The sequence below is a fragment of the Drosophila kikkawai genome, chromosome 2R (assembly GCF_030179895.1).
Source record: "Drosophila kikkawai strain 14028-0561.14 chromosome 2R, DkikHiC1v2, whole genome shotgun sequence".
Lineage (NCBI taxonomy): Eukaryota > Metazoa > Arthropoda > Insecta > Diptera > Drosophilidae > Drosophila > Drosophila kikkawai.
Genome location: NC_091729.1, coordinates 10989236 through 11006137, shown reverse-complemented (window position 1 = coordinate 11006137; position 16902 = coordinate 10989236). Strand labels below are relative to the sequence as shown.

The window sequence follows — 16902 nt, the reverse complement described above, 5'->3', positions numbered from 1 at the left end:
ATTTTGACGACGATTTTTCGGGAAATCTGGAAAGGTTATCGAATAGCTATCGATTAGATACCAGAGTTGTTTTGCTTTGGCGCAACTTCTGTAAGTTAAAAATTTTGAATTTGAAGTAGTAGCCGGTTACATTGTTGTTAAAGTGCCTGTGAAACACAAAACAAACTGATGAAAAATTATTAGTAAAACGCATCCATAATTTTTTAAATAAAATAAAAAATAACTCCTTCGGCATGGAAGTTGGTGGTAAGCAAAGGATCGTATGGTTGTCCGTTTACTCTCCTGAGACCTTCCTCTCTTTCCAGTTACCTTAAACAACGAACTTGAGGTTCAGATTGCGGAAGCCTTTTGCATCTTCGACACGCATGGGGATAAGTACATTGACACCCGCAACGTGGGCAACGTCCTCCGCTTCCTGGGCTGCGTTCCCACAGAGAAGGAGGTCCTTGAGGTCATGAAAGCCACAGACTCCGTGGACTACCCGGGAGAGGCTCACTTGGCCAAATTCGTGGCCCACGTCTCCGTTCTGCTCATGGATCACAAGTAAGATCACTTCGGATAAAGGCTTTATGTGTTATTGATTTTGACTGTCACACAGAATGGAACCGGCGTCTCCTGCAAAGATACTGGAGGCCTTTGAAGCCTTGGACCCGGAGAACAAGAAGTACCTAACCAAAGAGTACTTCGGCAAACTGATGGCCGAGGATGGCGAGCCGTTCACGGAGCAGGAGCTGGAGGCGATGTGGCCGGTGGCCATAGATCCGATTACCGGAACCATTCCCTTCACCTTCTACATCAACCAACTGAAGGCAAGGCTCTCATTTAACTGAATTATGTTCCCAGCTTATATGTTTCGATCTAAATCCTGCAGCACAAGGCAAAAATCTACGAAGTAGCTGATGTGGTGAAGGAGGAATTGGCCCAGGCTGAAAAGGAGAAGGGTAAAAAACCCCCGCCAACAGTACCGGTGCCTTAAATACGGAGCATAAAAAAGTCGATTTGGTTTTCTAAATTATGTGTATGTAAAACATCTATTTATAAGCTGGCAAACACTTAAAAAATAAATGAGTTCATACATTTTTAATTGTTATTTAAATTTCAAGGGTCCCGCGGACTTTAGTGTGGCCAGCTGCCATGGAGGCGGAAATGTCAGATTTTCTTATTTCCACTGGTCACACTTAAATTGACAATTTTTCTGTATACACATATTTTATAGAGGAACCGAAGTCCACGTCAGCTTTCAGAAAACCACGTCAGCCCAGAGAAAAACCAGTCGTTCTGCATTGCAAAGGTGGATGAGAAAATTGCGTGAGAAAAGAAAAGCCCGAAGAGGAGGCAATGAAGAGGTCCAAACCAGCAGAGCGTCCGAGAAGCGCAGTCGAAGCCAATGAGACAACTTAACTAAATCGCGAGAGTCAGATAAAGTTCAGTGCCCGTGGCCAGCGCACGGAAACGATGCAAATCTAAGTTGGAACCCAGCACACACACAGCAGTTTATCACATTACCTGAGTTAGCCATGGCTCCCACCGCGAACGCAGTGCTGATAACCGTGCCGCGGACAGCCATCACATCGAATACGCTACCCAAACTGCGCCCCGCCCCCCTGACGGCGGCCCTGCTCAAGGCCTCCTCGCCCACTCCCTCGAGCTCGGGCTACGCGTCCTCCTCCAACATGGACGACGAGACCCTGTCGACGGTGCCGCCCAAGGCCAAGAAGCGCCGCCTGGACCACCTCACCTGGGAAGAGAAGGTGCAGAGAAAGTAAGAGCGTAGCTGACTTTGCGCTAGTCGGACCTTTGTTTAATTGTTTCTTTCGTCTCCCCCGTCCCACAGGAAGCTAAAGAACCGAGTGGCCGCCCAAACCTCGCGCGACCGGAAGAAGGCTCGCATGGAGGAGATGGAGTACGAGATCAAAGAACTCACAGACAAGACGGAAATATTACAGAACAAGTGCGACAGTCTGCAGGCCATCAACGAGTCGCTGTTGGCCAAGAACCACAAGCTCGACTCGGAACTGGAGATCATGCGCCAGGAATTCGCCGAGCTGAAGCAGCAGCAGCAGCAGTACACGGCCAAGAGCATCGCCGCCACAAACAACCAGAGCACCAGCCAATCCAACGCCAGCGTAGGCGCTGAGGGCTGTGCGTCCACAATCCTTGGATCTGCAGCATCCAATGCTGACCCTCTGCCGCAGGGTACACAACAAGTGGACACACAGTCGTCAGCGCGTCTGCTGGCGGAGCAGCTGAAAAGCAGCCGGAGCCTGACATCACTCTGGAAGGTTGTGGCGCTTTGCCTTCTCTACAAGACATGCTTGGCGACGACGAAGAATTCGACGTCAAGCGCCTCGAAGAGCTGGCCGAAAGTCTGCTCGCAGATATCACAGCAGACCTGGAGACAGGCGCTGGAGCGAGCAGCCCAGCTGCTGCCCAAGATGCAGGCGACGCAGAGCGACTGCCTGGACCAGTGGTGGGGTCCGCAGCAGAGCGCCTGGAATCCGGCGGGCATAGAGCTGATGGCCTGAGTAATGCCGAAGCACCCCTGGAGCACTGTCACAGCCTGAATGTGCAGGTGTTGGAGGTAAATGGAAACCCCCAGCAAAAAGCGACAGCGCCAGCCTCGACGACGACGACGACAGCCACAATCACAGCTACAGCGGCCGCCTCACTTCTGCAGGCAACACCGGACACAGTGTACGGCACCTATGATGCCAAGACGAACTCCATTACCATTGTGATGGACGGCGATGCGGTGCCGGTGAACGAGGCCGTCGAGGAGATCTACTGCGACGGCGTCACCGCTGGCGACGAGGATACGACGGACGTGATCATGAAGTGTCCGCCGCCAGCGACGTCACCGTCGCAGGTCTACCTGAACGTGGTGAACGCCACCGAGGACGACTCGGACGACGAGAGCAGCTTTGATCCCATCCAGCGCTTTCTCTGTCCGCGTGTCAAGGCGATCTCCCCACTGGCCAAATCCCCCGCATTGTCTCTCCACTCGGCCACCTCGGATCACGGCTACGAGTCCATACTGGGCTCCCCGACATCCACGGCCCTTACTCTGCCCATCGACGAGGAGGATTTCCCCTGGCAGAGCAACTTTGACGAGCTGTTCCCCAGCTTGATATAAGCCCTTGTTTCTCTCTGTTCTACTCTTAAGTTCGGCCGGCCGCCGTAAAGTTTAAGTTTGTTTTAGTTGATAGGCTGTACAGAATTTCGTCGTCTAAAATAAGGCTTTATATATATGATATTTATCGCGGACGTAGAGCGCCAAGATTAGTTGTAGGTTTCCATTTACGTTAAACACTCTAACCACATCTGTAGGCTACTGATTACTTGTAATGTGCTCAAAGAATTTGTGAAACCAATCGGAAAAAATTATATATTCAGAATATAAACCAAATCACACCACTACCTAACTGCGTATTTACTTTGTTTTATCCTCGTCACGCCACCTTCCGCAGGTCCCTGGATCACGCCACATTTTCTGACGTAATTACGACGTAAATATGTAGATAATGTGACGGGTTAAAGAGCAAACAAACGTGAGTCATCATACTTGGGAACGTTATAGTACTTATATGTATATGAACTTAAAATATACGTACATTAGCTCACTGATTAAAGCGAGGGGGTATTATAATTTTATTTATTTATTTTCAGCGTCAACAGCCGAGTCGATCTAGCCGATTCTACACAAACTAGTCCCTCAGTTTTAAAGTTATCTAAGTGAATATTTGCAGGTAGTTTTTTGACAATTCTAACTATTACTTTTATATGAATATGTCGGACGTCTGAAAACTGAAAACAGTAAGGGTATACAAACTTCGGCGTGCCGAACTTCCTTTATTATTTGTTTTTTTAATGCTCAAAATAAAACTCTAAGTAAATCACTGGTTTTGTGTTGGACTTTCACAAATATTATTCAATATTCTTGTTTCAGGACTATTTAAATTATTTATATTTCATTAGCAGCATACTTAAATTAAAATAAATCAATTCAATTTGAAATTAATTAATTGATGAGCTCACATTGTGTCCCATAAGGTTTACAAGGAAAAGTTTGTTGAGAGTTCGGAATGAGAAATAAGTTCGTGAATGAAAACCAATATCTTAAGTTTTTTTAAAATTAATTTTAAGTATTAAAAATGTAACCAAAAATAAATATAGTGCTCTTTTAAATATTTAAAAAAAACTGCATTAACATGTTTTTGAAATCTCATATAGTTTATACGCTATACACCTTTTAAATAATTAATTTATTAATTAAATATATAAGGAACCAGTTCCTGTTCCAATCAGAAGATTTGCAATACCAACTGAAGTGGTCTGGTCACATTATCGACAGCCAAACCAAAACAATCTTGAAAAAAACAAACAAGAATTCTCTGGATTTGGGGAACTTCTTGATTTTACCTTCCTCAAGATTGGACACATTCCATTAATTCCACCCAAAAATGACGGAACCATCAACGGAGACCACAGATAAGGTGGCGGAAGCTGCACACGCCTCAACGCCAATCGCCTCCAAATCCCTTGATGCGGCCAGGCTAGATGAATGTGACGAGGAAAAACCCTCACCAGCCAAGACACCAAAAAAGACCAAGGGCCAAAAGGCCAACGTGGAGAGCGAGCTGAAGAAGCTTGCACAGCGCCGCATTAATGTGGCCGGTGCTCCTAAGATGCCACTTAATGGCTACGTCCGTTTCATGAACGACAGACGCGAAGAGTTGCGACGCGAACAGCCCCATCGCACGGCTCTAGAGCACACCAAAATCATTGGCGAGGAGTGGCACCAGCTGCCAGAGGAGCGCAAGGTTCCCTACATGGAAGCCGCCGCCAAGGACAAGGCCGTGTAAGACATGGAAGTGGCATTGCTCGTTCCCCTTTTAACAGTTCAATTTTCAATTGTTTCCTAGATATCAGGAGCAGCTGCAACTTTTTCTCAAAGAACACCCCGAGATCGTGGCCAGGGAACTGGCGAAGGCCAAGAAGGCTACCAAAACAGAGGGTTCTCCGAAGGAGAAGACTCCAAAGAGCGGCGGCAACGGCGACACCAGTCTCGGCAAGGGAAAGAAGGCCAAGGCGAAGCCAATAGCAGCGAAGAGGCAGAGCGAGGAAGACCCGGACGATGTTCCATTGGCTCAAGTGAAGCGAATGCCGACACCTCCGCCGCCACCGCCGCCGATAAGTACAGTACCAGCACCTTCGCCGGCCCAGCCCGTTTCCAGCCACATGATGACACCAATACCCGCACCGCTTCGACCCCTTCAGCCAGGCGAAATCCCCATTTACACCAACGAGTTCATCGAGCACAATCGCAGCACGGAGAACGAGTTGAGGACGCTGCGCAAGGCCAAGACGGATCTGGAGCAGCAAAACGCTGTGCTAGAGCAGCATGTCGACAACACTAAGGCCGGCTACGCCAAGGTCATGGGCGAGGTGGCCGTTTTGATGGCTGAGAACACGCGCCTTGAGAGCTATGTGAAAGGACTGCGTCAGAAATTGGTGTCTGCCCTCGGGGCAATCCAACTGCCTCCACAGGAGTCTGCTGGTCCCCCCAGTGTGGACAACATTGACAGATACGTACGGCACTTGGCTGGCCTCGCAGCCCAGCCGACGGCCAACGCTTCGCTGGCGAAAGCCCGGGAAGCCCTGCGAAAAGTAGACGCCGCCAGCCTCCTAGTCAAGCCCTAACCTTAGGTCCTGCCAATGCCACTCAAGACTTTGTATTATTTAAACAAAAACGTAATCTTAAGATAACTCAGTCCGGACATGTGAATGTTTTAATAATAAATGCAAACTAATCCGAAATTTGGGCAGCTACGCGCTGGTTCAATTTTGCACGGCCGTGTCATTGGCGCCTGCCTCAGCAAGTTTTGCCGCAAAGCTGCGATAGGACGGGATGGAAAGTCGCGGCGTTCGAGGCGTGTTCCGGATTCCAGCCATCGGTCCGCCATCGCCCCCCTCCTTATCATCGATCTTGTATTTCATGGCGCGACGGTACCAAAAGTTACGCAAAACATAGGCGCAAAACAAGATCATTGGAATGACCATAATTGGGTGGCAGGCCAGGCTCAGCACCAAAAGGAACGTGGACATCATTAGGTTGATCAAGGCCTCTGTGGAGCAGGGCAGAGCAGTTACGTCTTCGTGCAAAGTGAATGATTCCCCAAAGACCTTATAATAACAAGATGCATTCACTTTCCTGTGTAGTGCGTTACTCATCTTGTTACTATAAGAACGTCTTTTGTGACTTACCTTCTATGTGCCAAATGGTGGCCACAAATGTATAGACACCATAGGAGATGGCCTCCAGCACACCGTATATAGCGTTTACAAACATTTTGTAATTGATTTTTTTAGTTCTTGATTTCCTCGTAGACACAAATACACAGCCCAAAATATGGGGACAAGTCCGAAACACACACGTTACACGTAGGGAACGGGTTGCTTGTGGGGTCGAATCAACAAAATCGTTAAATAAAAGTAAACAAAATTAAAGGTGCTTGCTTCGCGCAGCCAAAAGTTGTTGTTCTTTTATTATTAAACAAAATAGTCGTCGCTTCTCGCTTTTCGTAAATAAACTTAAGCTTTTTTCTCTTACTTCTTTTCGATTTTTTTCTTTTTTCTTAGGAACAGCAAAACTAAACAAAAATAAATTAAAACTTAAAAAGAAACTCGTTTCGTTAGCAGCTTGTTGTTTTTTCAAAAGTGATAGGCTCTAAATTATAGCATACATTTAAGGTTTTATAACAAAAATAATTTAATGAGATAATAAATCAAGGGCGCAGACTTCAAAAATATATATTCCATTGAGTCGGGCGGGAGAATCCCCCCCAGATCAAAGGCCATCACTAAGGTTGGTCCAACTCTCTCACAGCGTTTGGTAAAATAATGAAGAACATAGGATTCCGGAAGTTTCTCCTCTCTCGCACTTGTTCAATTAAAAATACGAATCGCCATTTTCAATTTGTTATTATTTTTAGAAATTTGTGTTTCGTGATTCAAGTTTTCAAATCATCTTGTTAAAGTAATCTTTTACTTTTCGTGATAGAAGGGAGAGATACTGAATGTGTGTGTGTATGTGGTGTGGTGTCGGGTGGTGGCGAGGCAGCCGACTCAAAACAATCGGAGCGAGGCCTTCTTCAAGATACATTTCTATTGGAATGCCAAATTTATTGCGGAAATGAAAATTAGGAAACTCTTGAAACGTAAAACGTAAGACGTAGAACGTAAAACGTACAACGTACAACGGGAATTGTTTAGAAATTTTTGGGGCCTGCATTCAGTGCTCTTGAAATTTGAAAGGAGAGACTGCTTATGTATATTACGGACATTCAGATATTGGTAGCAAACTGCTGCTGCTGCTCATCGTTTGCTGTGGCGACGGCTGTTTGTGGTTGTTGTTTTCCCTAATTAATATAAAGTATAATAATCTCAAACTTGTCGTCTCAGATGCAGGTGCGAGGACGACGACGACGACGACTGCGACGAGGACTGCTGTTGGCGTCAGGCATCCGTTCCGTTTGGGTTCATGCCCACCGGCGACACCACCATCATATTGCCAGTCTTGGGCGTGTAGACACTGGCATTGGGATCCAGGCGCTGCTGGGAGACGGCAATATGATGCTGCTGCTGCTGTTGATGCTGCTGCTGTTGCTGATGCTGTTGTTGCTGATGCTGCTGCTGTTGCTGATGCTGCTGTTGCTGATGCTGCTGGTGCTGCTGATGTTGTTGATGCTGTTGCTGCTGATGCTGCTGATACTCCTGGGCGGCAGCGCTCAGGCTGAGCATGGGCGAGGACGGTCCGGGACCCGACTGCAGTGGTGGCGTGTCATTCATGCGCAGAATGCTACTGGCCGGTCCATGTGGGCCAGTGTTCATGCACAAATTGTCCGGCATCACGGCCAGCAGTTGGGCAATCTTGGCCTTGAGATCAATGACCTCCTCCTCTTTGGAGCGACGATGGTCTAAAGTTAAGCAAATCAAAGGGTTAGAGGTCCTATTTCCCCCCATGTTTGGGAAATACTTACTGTCAGATATTTCGATCTGGCGCTTGGCAGCGCCCAGAGCCGAGAACAAGTCCAGCTTGACTCTCGTCTCTGCGGATAGATTCTTCTCGAGCGTTGCATTCTTGTCCTGCATGGCGGCAATGGCATTCAGCAGCATCTCGGATTCGGTCTGCGACGATTCACGGCTTCGAAGCTTCGCCTCCAGCATGCGATACTGAGAAGAGTCACTTTATTTAATCTATATATTAAAATAATTGTTTTCATACACACCTCTTGTTCATATTTCCGTCCGTGTTCCACAGCCAACTGTTTGGCCTCCTCAGTCTGCTTCAGCTCGCCACGCAGCCGCTTCTGTTCCTCGTCCATCTGCTGGCGCCTTTGCTTGCATTGGGCACTGCACTCGGGACGTGCTGCCTTCTCCTCGGCCACCTTGCGCGCCTTCTTCTCGTTGGCCAGTTGAGCATCGAGGGATTGCTTCTGCCGGCGCTCTTCGTTTAGTCGCCTCTCCACCGTCTGCAGGTTCAACATGTCCGAGTGTCGCGCATTGTTCAGCTCCTGGATCCGTTTCTCCAGCTCGTCGCACTCCTTCTGTTTGGCCTGCAGCGATGACTTGCTGGTCAGATTGGCGTCCAGCTTCTGGCGCAGCTCGTTTTCGATTTGCTTCATATGGCTGATTTCGGCGCGATACTTCTTCACATCGGCCTCCAATTTGAGGCAAGTTTCACAGATCTTGGATACAACCTTGCTGGCAATGTGCGCGATGGCGTTGTTGCTCGAGGTGGAACTGGCCGATGAGGATACCGAGCTGGCATCGTTGTTGTTGTTGGCTGTGTTTTCCTTGTCCTTATCCTTTTGCTGCTGTTGAGCCAGCTGATGCTGATGGCTGTGATTGTCCTTTGCTGCGTTGTTATCCTTTTTGCCGCGATTGCGTCGCCCTGCATAAAATATTAATCGTTAGATAACCCTTTGTTTTGAGCTTGCTTCTAGACATACCTTTGGGCGCCTTTTCAGCCGGAGCTGCTGGCTCCGCACTGCCCGTCTCGTCGGCCTCTATATGATTAGCACTTCCATTGGGTACCGTCGCATGGCCCGCCTTTTTATCTGCAAATATTCACGTAAACATAGATTTTTAGTTATATCCCTGCAGTACCACATGTTATCAATCAATAAGCCACTGTCATGAACGTTTCATCAACGTGCCAACTACCTCTGACGAGCCGACGCTGGAGGGTAGGTTTCCTTTCAGATGTGTTAGGTTAAACATCTTGAAAGGGTTATTATTGCTTGATTTTGATTAAATCAAACATTAATGATATCAAAAGACTGCAAATTGATTGAAAAACTTAATGACTTGGACTAATAAACACACTTGCACGATAAGATTAATGGTCATCAGAGATTGCACCTTTCGAAGCTAATAAAATCAACAAAAGAGCTCGCTCGTCCTCCACTCACCGTGCTTGTTTTCCTTCCCGCCCTGCTGCTGTTGTGGATAGTTGCTGCCACTACTATCCCAGTCTGACTTCTCCTTATCCTTATCCTTACTATTAGTTGATGTGGCGCTTGTGGTTGCTGTGGCAGCGCCACCATCGGCCTGGGAATAGTTGTTGCTGCTATTTTTACCCCCATGCCGCGACCCATTGTTGTGCTCATTATCAGCAGCGGCGTCGCCCTTGTTGTTGCGATGCTTGTTATCCTTGTCCATGCTGCGTCGATGGTTCCTTGAACCACCGGCGTGACCATTGGAGGTGGCTGCAAAGAGTTATATAAATAGAGTGCGTTAAGTGCATGTTTATTTATAGGAGAAAATAATTGTATTTTTATTGATTTCATAAGGAAATGGGAGGGACGTATTAGTTGTTAGGAGAGCGAGCCTCTCTCTCTTGTGGCACCCAGAGTTAGATTTGCTTGGCAGCAGGAAGATAATGATATGAAGGTTTCGATCGCCGACTGTGGTTGCTGTGGGTTAGATATTGTGCCTGCAAGTCTTGGTATTCGTGGGTTACATGTGCATACAGAAACATACATATGTGGCGGCTAGTAAGTAGTACGAATTAGTGGGTTCTTTGTTGTTGCTGTTGTGAGGGGCAGCAGCAGCAGAAAGCAGCTTATGGACATTATTACCACCACAACAACCGTCAGCATCGACACCGTCAGAAGAGGAGGAGGCGGAAGAAGAGTAAGAAGCAGAAGAAGATGGGAATGCTGCCGCCCCCGACTGCTGTTGTTGCTGATAGTGCTGCTGTGTCGCTAAATTCGCAGTCATAGCGGCAGAAAGAGCTGAGACGGAAGTGGAACAAGTAGTAATTGCTGCACCTGTTGTGGCCGCGCTGGCTGCTGACGATGCCGCCGACGACGACAAGGACTGCTTTCCCGCTGACGACGCCGTGACATAGCCCGTGGACGCAGCCGCTGACGCACCTGACGCTGCCCCTGCAGCGGAAGACGTCGGTGACGATGCGACCGTTGCGCTGTCATTCGAACTGCTGTCCTTTCCTCCTGCGCTGCCATTGTTATTGTTGTGGCTGCTGCTGCCACTGCTGTTACTATGATGGTGGTGATGATGATGATTACTATTGCTCGAGCTGCTGCTGGCGCCGGCGCCGCCGCTGTGATGATGCTCATGATGGTTTTGTGCTTGCGTGGCAGTGGCCAGAATGCCGTTCGCCGCCGCAGATGCTGCGGTTGCGGATGCGACCAAAGCCGGCGTTGTGGCCGAACCGTTGGCCACCACGACGGTGCTGGGTGGCGTTGGCGCTCCCGCTCCTGTCGCCTCCTCAGTGGCCTCTTCGGCGGGCAGCGCCTGCTGCAATAACTGCATGTAAAACTCGTTGTCCTTGGCCACCTCTCGCTGCTTGCGCTGACGCATACGGTAGCCCACATAGCTTTTGAAGCCAAATCCGAGCGTTACAACCGGATAGCCAATGCTGGTAAAAAAAGAGATAAGGGGGTGGAGGATTAAAAGGAGTTTCTTTAGTTGACAGGGAATGAACTTCTTACCAATGCGCTGCGAACGGCCGGCAGAGATCCAAGTGCGGCATGTGGCGACTGTCCTTCCATCGTATGCCAACCTCAAGATAGACAAACAACATCCAGAGTATTATGGTCGGCAGACAGATGCCCTTATCTGGAAAAAACCATGGATGGGTAAATAAGAATACATCCGGCGACTTCAACTCCACAATGGTCGACGTGGATGACGCACCTGTATGCCAGACGTACTGCACCCAGACATAGGTGCTGGCCACGAAGAGCAGCCAGTGAACGGGTATGAAGAACAAACAGACCAGATCCGACGTTATCGCTATGCACACGAACAGCACGGAAAATGCCTGCAAAAGTAAGTGACCCCAATTAGAGTTTCGCTTGGAATGAAGGCGGACCGACGTTCCACTCACCAGGCCCTTGTACTTGAAGGAATCGTGCACGGAGCGAAGGAGTAGCCAGAATGGCCACAAGTACTCAAAGCGGAACATGAACATGAAATCGGCAACCATTACAATGGCCCAAAGTATCAAAAACTTCATGTACAGGACAGTTGTGCTGCAATTAAACAAGGGAAGAGATAAATTGTAAATTATATAATAATATAATACTCATCAAAAAGCTCCTAAGGGGTGGTCACTGTATTTTTTAGAAACTTCCTTTTAATTTAATCAATTACTCATTTATTGAGTTCCCAAATCAACTTGTCAATCCTCCCCATTGCTCTCTTTATTAAAATCCACGAGTAAACCGATAAGCGACGACAATTTAATAACATATAGAAGTCATTAACCATCACTCAATCGGTTAAAAATGCTAAATATGATTATCATCAGGCCATGTCAAAGATTAAGTAGAAGTGACGAAACGAAGAGACGGTCGGGCAGAGCAAATGCCAAAACGAGTAGCGTCCAAATAAAAACATGCATAACATCATAAAACAACAGCTATAAGGCGCAATCAAAAAGTAAACAAACGTATAAATAATAAAAAGGCGAGAAGAGAGAACGAGTTCACAGAGCCGTATGAGCTTTTACACACTCTTGGAATTTTGTGCCTGCTCTCTTGCGCCTCAGAAAATCGGATAATCATCAAGAGCTCTGACTTGGGGGGCATTTCGCATGCCAATAAATCGAATTGTGACTGTTTATCTCAATTAAGATGGGGCGGCTCGATTGAATTATACGAAAATATAACAATATTTTGAAGTTTTTAAGGCATTTGTAGTACCACAAAATAATTAACATTAAATAAAAGGAGGTGACACCTAGAAATTTGAGTTCAAAAAGCTAGATCAATGGCATTTTGTGCCCAGACGTGTATGCAATAGTGGAAGATCTAGTTTTTTTTATAAGTGATTGGTTTTAAGCTTATCAATTCATTTGAAAAAAATTAAGGGTTTTGAATCATACTTTTGGACACAATTTAAATTTTAGATTTTAAGTAATCATGAACTCATAATATACATTTTAAATAAATTTTCTTAAGAGATTTTCTATAGAAAAACCTCATATGAAAAGATAGATTCCATTTGTATTATCACTCACCTGCCGTACATGCCCTCTGTGATTTTGTTGCGCTTCATCGGCCGTCGCAGCTTGCCACAGTCCGCGTTGCGTCGCTTCATCTTGAATACCCGGCGTGTGCCTCGCCTCCCGCCTCCGCTAGATCAGTGCGTTGTCTCCTGTGCTGCAGCTACTTTTCACTAATCCACTTATCAATTGTCGAACGGACCGATTCGCCTTCACTCGTTGCGCGCTACTCTCCACTCTCCTCACTACACACGGCACTCACTCTTCACTCAATAATCAGATGCTGGCGCTCCTGATGTTCCTGGTGGCATCGATGGCGATGTCGGCGTGGTTTTGCTTGCTGCTGCCTCTGCTGCCGACGCGACGGCATCTCATTTACATGTGATGCGTTTGGAAAACGTTTTTCGCCTCCTGCTGAGCCGGCTTTTTAGGATTTAACACTGCAAGCATATGGGACAAGACAAGAGAGAGGGGGTCGGTTGTGAGAAATGTGGCAAAACCAGGAGAGCGGCGACGAGAGCGTGAGAAAGTGCGCTCTCGCCTCCTAACATTGAATTTGCTCGGGAAATTGTCCAAATGTCGACAGCACTTTTATTTACACTCAACCGCCACTTATATTCCGTTAAAGACAAAAGAGTTATTTTTAGGCCTGCTCTGCCTGCACTATCGCTTTGGCCGGCTAATATGTATAAGTTTAGTACTCAAAAGACCTTCAAATTGCAATACCGAAAGCGTTCTAAGGACTATCGGCGAATGGCTTTTGGAAGATAACATTGTGAAAGTGCGAGTTCGACTGCAAGTCTTAATTATTCATGCAGAAATGCACTATTCCTTGAAAGCACACCTGTGGGCCATAGAAAACTAACTCGAATACGTGACAGTAAGGTGGGCAGCGTATGATTAGGGATACTCAATCGCATGAAAGCATTTTTCAACTATGTATGTACATACCTTCCACAATCTATAAAATATATGTACATACAATTGTATTCAAGAGGTATGGGGAAATTGTTAAATATAAAATATAAATTCCAATTAATGTCAAATAATCGCATCCGCCAAAACCCAACTTAAAATTGATCCCTTTAAAGGCAGAGGTTAATTAAAATCCTCAGTAATCGATGGCGATAATTTCGAGAAAAGGCCTTAATATCACAAGTGCAGACGGAAACACACACACTTGCTCCACGTACACAAACAAATCAATGCAACGACGAGTGGCAAAGTGCGGGAGCTGTGAGCGTAACGACGTATCCGGGAATTGCTCAAGAGGATGAGTCAGGGAGGGGGGTACAAAAAGGATATGTGCTCTTCTCAACATGTGGATGTGGATGCTGCCCGGTAAATTCGGTGGAACGTGGATCGTGGAACCTGAGTAGACACACTCACTCACACATGTACGCTCTGTTGCGCCAGCACAAGTTAAGGGAAATGGATGAAGCGTCTATTGCGACTGCGCCAACTCAATCGGAAGCGGAACTATGCAGATTTCAAGGAAGCAGAGCAGAATCAGTGGCCTGGCCATCATCATTATTATCATCATCATCGTCCTCGGCCAGCAATTGTGTGTATGTATACGGGCGAAAAGGTTTATAAATAGCATCCAAAAGTGGAGCGCATCCATCACACGAGGAAGCTTCGATTCTCAATGGCACTTCTGGCGCTGTTGCTTGATTATCCTTGCACTGTTCCTGGTCGAATTCCCTATCCCGTGATGGACCACAAATGGACACCTGAATGCTCGCTGGTATGCGTACAAACATATTCATACATACTTCTGTATGTCTCCGTTTGCATCCGCCATTTTGTAGCCCCTGTCTGCAGCCATCAGGTCTCGAATGTATAATTGCCAAAAGGGGGGCTATGCTACGCTTTGCTGTTTCCCACATTGATTTTGTAGGCTTTATAATTGTTTATCAATAGGATGGGAAAGTATTCTCCTTCTGCAAATATGTTCATTTTAAATAATAATTGAACTAATTGTGATAACTTTTTATGGGAACTATAAGCCACTAAGGCATCCGGTGTAGAGGTTTACGCCGATGGTTAAAGGCATCGGCGGCGGCGTAGGGGTCAAAATGACTCGGCGGCGGCGGCGTAGTAGTCAGAAAGACCCGGCGGCGGCGGCGCGTCAAATAAGGCAAAAAGGCCATTTTAATAAGTTATTTATTTTTTTTTAAGTTTTATAAAGAACAATGACACTGAAGGCCGCGCTGAAGCTGCGCCGATGCCGCACCAGCGGCGCGCCGCGGCGCGCCGTTATTTTCATAGTTTGGCGGCGGCGCGTCAAATAAGCCAACACTCGGCGGCGGCGCCGGCGTGGCGCGGCGGCGTATATGTCTAATCCGGTGCTCAAACATCATCAGGTTTAACTGCATAACAAAAGGATTTTTTAATAGTTTAAACCTATTCAACGCATAAATATAATGTTTATTCAACGCCCTATATTTACGTGCATATTAATGCGGATAATTGTTGGACTTCTCTTATTCATTAAATGCCTTTTTTTCAGAAAAACAGTACAGGAGACCATTTTTAACTCTCGCTGTTACAAAAACACTCGAAATTCCTAGCATTACCTTGGTAATAACAATGAGAAATATTGTAATAGCACAGGAACACATACATATGTATGTAACAATAGTACGCAGTACCTATTAAAGCGAGAAATTAGAATATTTTGCATTTGTTTTTACGATTTCTCCGTTTTAAATAATATCGGTCCTTCATCTAGGATACCACCGAATTTATTACTACTTTATTTAGTGCGATTTTTTGCCTTAACATTTTGTTTCATTGGATACCACCGAATTGAGGACTAAATTACTTAAAGGAACAATTGTTTTAGCGACAACTACGTGTTGAATTAACCGCTGGATATTTCTCGTTCGCTTTCCCCCTCTCTTTCTTCACGCTGTTCGTTTCTTTCACACTTTCCCAATTGCACTTTGGTGGCCAAAACGAGATCGCGCTGACACACTCCCACACTCACAGCTGTTCGGTCGCGCGCTTCGCATTTAGAAACAACAAAAACAACAAGAGAGCGGACAAGATTCCACTCGCACCGAAAGGCTAAAGAACTTTGATAAAATGCCGTTCTCGCTATACATATAAATTCGGTGGCCGCTTTCTGGTTTTTTGCATAACGTACGGATCTGGCGATAACCACCGCTCCACATTCGGGGTCTGGTTTATCGGCCGGAGCACACACACACACACGCATTACGTTATCTGATGAAAATAATGACTTAATACGGAATCGGGCAATGTAAATAAAGCGAACAACAAAAACCGAGTAACACTCATTGATGCCGGTCTCGATCACCTTCGACTTCCGAAAATAGCTAGAATAAAACAAAACATCAGTGTGCCTGTGTATGGGTATGCATGTTCGTGCAGGCAGAGAGCAGCAATAACAACATCCGAAGCGGGCGAAAAGTGAAAAGTTGTTCGATGCCTCGAGTGGCATTGGTGGGGTCGGGCGGGGAGAGGGGTGAGCTTTCGAACAGCATCCACATCTGCCAGGAAGGAAAGCATCCTTCTCCGCTGCCAGCGCCGACTGCGGTTACGTTTGCCCCTGTGCGTGTGTGTGTGCTGTGCGGAACGCTGCCGTTGGTGTTAGTGGTTGGCGGCTGGCACACGGACAGGGACACCTATGTGTATTTTTCACACTCCTCACCTACACAAACACAACAATACTCGAAGCATTGCAAAATTGCACACGTTTTTCAGTATTTAGCGCTGGCTTTTGACGTATTCGGCCGCACACGACTCGCGTCTGATTATTTCACTTGACTCTCCACACGTTTCGGTACCCAATTTATTTATTTTCAAGCGAATTTTTAATACAATTTGCACATTTCCCACAACTGCGCTGTGCCAGTCTGTGTGCTTGTATGTATATGTGCTGCTTACGTGTGTGTGCGCTGGTGTGTGTAGATTCTTTGGCACCCGAAAATTTTTCTTTGCACTTTATGAACTGCGTTGCCGCGATGCTTACGCTAAATTAGCACTGCATTTTCTCGCGCCGTAACCGTGACCGTTGCGCATTTATTCCGGGATTCGGGATTCGTATTGATTTACTTAAAGTTTGTATTTCTACTCAATATAGAGATGTGAAAATACATCAAAATATCGATATATCGATGTTTGAATAAAAATAAATATTTTTATCGTGATATTTTTGTAACCTAATATATCGGATATCGATATTTTGTTGAATATTTCCTTATTGGTTACACTTATCTGAATTCTGTAAAGCTTTTTTGAAAGCAGCAAAACTCTAAAAAAAACTCGAGCGACGAGAGGAAGAATAACTTTTTAACTTTAACTCTTTGTTTGTTTGAACTGCTGCGCTGCCATCCCGG

The 16902-nt window shown here is 46.3% G+C and overlaps 5 protein-coding genes across 9 annotated transcripts; 3 read left to right on the top strand and 2 right to left on the bottom strand.

The window, feature by feature from the left end:
• Positions 1-95: 95 nt before the first annotated feature.
• LOC108078136 (dynein regulatory complex protein 8) lies at positions 96-1084 on the top strand. The gene is made up of 4 exons (XM_017171762.3): positions 96-246; positions 306-543; positions 599-809; positions 872-1084. Exons 1-4 carry the CDS (start codon positions 234-236, stop codon positions 974-976), a joined length of 567 nt encoding a protein of 188 aa, XP_017027251.1. The 5' UTR covers positions 96-233; the 3' UTR covers positions 977-1084.
• Positions 1085-1221: 137 nt separating this feature from the next.
• Xbp1 (X box binding protein 1) lies at positions 1222-3417 on the top strand. Its single transcript, XM_017171760.2, is given in 3 exon segments — positions 1222-1762; positions 1835-2183; positions 2186-3417. Coding segments are annotated over 3 exon segments (1542 nt in total). The 5' UTR covers positions 1222-1517; the 3' UTR covers positions 3134-3417.
• A 914-nt stretch (positions 3418-4331) lies between these two features.
• On the top strand, positions 4332-5718 carry Hmg-2 (High mobility group protein 2). Its single transcript, XM_017172351.2, has 2 exons — positions 4332-4858; positions 4923-5718. The coding sequence occupies exons 1-2, from the start codon at positions 4461-4463 to the stop codon at positions 5698-5700; spliced, it is 1176 nt and encodes a 391-aa protein (XP_017027840.1). The 5' UTR covers positions 4332-4460; the 3' UTR covers positions 5701-5718.
• Positions 5719-5757: 39 nt separating this feature from the next.
• Positions 5758-6449, bottom strand: LOC108078460 (uncharacterized). The gene is made up of 2 exons (XM_017172352.3): positions 6265-6449; positions 5758-6125 (listed from the first exon to the last, which is right to left on the bottom strand). The coding sequence occupies exons 1-2, from the start codon at positions 6347-6349 to the stop codon at positions 5839-5841; spliced, it is 372 nt and encodes a 123-aa protein (XP_017027841.1). The 5' UTR covers positions 6350-6449; the 3' UTR covers positions 5758-5838.
• A 53-nt stretch (positions 6450-6502) lies between these two features.
• Positions 6503-16669, bottom strand: LOC108078313 (macoilin-2). 5 transcript variants are annotated; one of them, XM_017172107.3, is made up of 11 exons: positions 16536-16669; positions 12551-12975; positions 11417-11561; positions 11224-11350; positions 11019-11145; positions 10143-10945; positions 9474-9770; positions 9012-9119; positions 8289-8953; positions 8040-8232; positions 6503-7976 (listed from the first exon to the last, which is right to left on the bottom strand). In XM_017172107.3, the coding sequence occupies exons 2-11, from the start codon at positions 12628-12630 to the stop codon at positions 7516-7518; spliced, it is 3006 nt and encodes a 1001-aa protein (XP_017027596.1). In that variant the 5' UTR covers positions 12631-12975; positions 16536-16669; the 3' UTR covers positions 6503-7515. The 5 variants fall into 5 exon arrangements, with proteins under 5 accessions (XP_017027596.1, XP_017027595.1, XP_017027599.1 ...); XM_017172106.3 differs by having other exon boundaries at positions 16451-16653; XM_017172110.3 differs by having other exon boundaries at positions 10335-10945; positions 16451-16652.
• Positions 16670-16902: the final 233 nt, after the last annotated feature.

Coding starts and splice junctions, on each gene's coding strand:
- LOC108078460 (XM_017172352.3), bottom strand. CDS start 6,349: ATGTTTGTAAACGCTATATACGGTGTGCTGGAGGCCATCTCCTATGGT. Junction 6,126..6,264: donor CACCATTTGGCACATAGAAG/GTAAGTCACAAA, acceptor CCTGCTCCACAG/AGGCCTTGATCAACCTAATG.
- LOC108078136 (XM_017171762.3), top strand. Junction 544..598: donor GTTCTGCTCATGGATCACAA/GTAAGATCACTT, acceptor ACTGTCACACAG/AATGGAACCGGCGTCTCCTG. Junction 810..871: donor TCTACATCAACCAACTGAAG/GCAAGGCTCTCA, acceptor TAAATCCTGCAG/CACAAGGCAAAAATCTACGA.
- LOC108078313 (XM_017172107.3), bottom strand. CDS start 12,630: ATGAAGCGACGCAACGCGGACTGTGGCAAGCTGCGACGGCCGATGAAG. Junction 11,351..11,416: donor CCTTCAAGTACAAGGGCCTG/GTGAGTGGAACG, acceptor TTACTTTTGCAG/GCATTTTCCGTGCTGTTCGT. Junction 9,771..10,142: donor TGCTGACGGTTGTTGTGGTG/GTAATAATGTCC, acceptor AACTCTTTGCAG/CCACCTCCAATGGTCACGCC.
- Hmg-2 (XM_017172351.2), top strand. CDS start 4,461: ATGACGGAACCATCAACGGAGACCACAGATAAGGTGGCGGAAGCTGCA. Junction 4,859..4,922: donor GCCGCCAAGGACAAGGCCGT/GTAAGACATGGA, acceptor ATTGTTTCCTAG/ATATCAGGAGCAGCTGCAAC.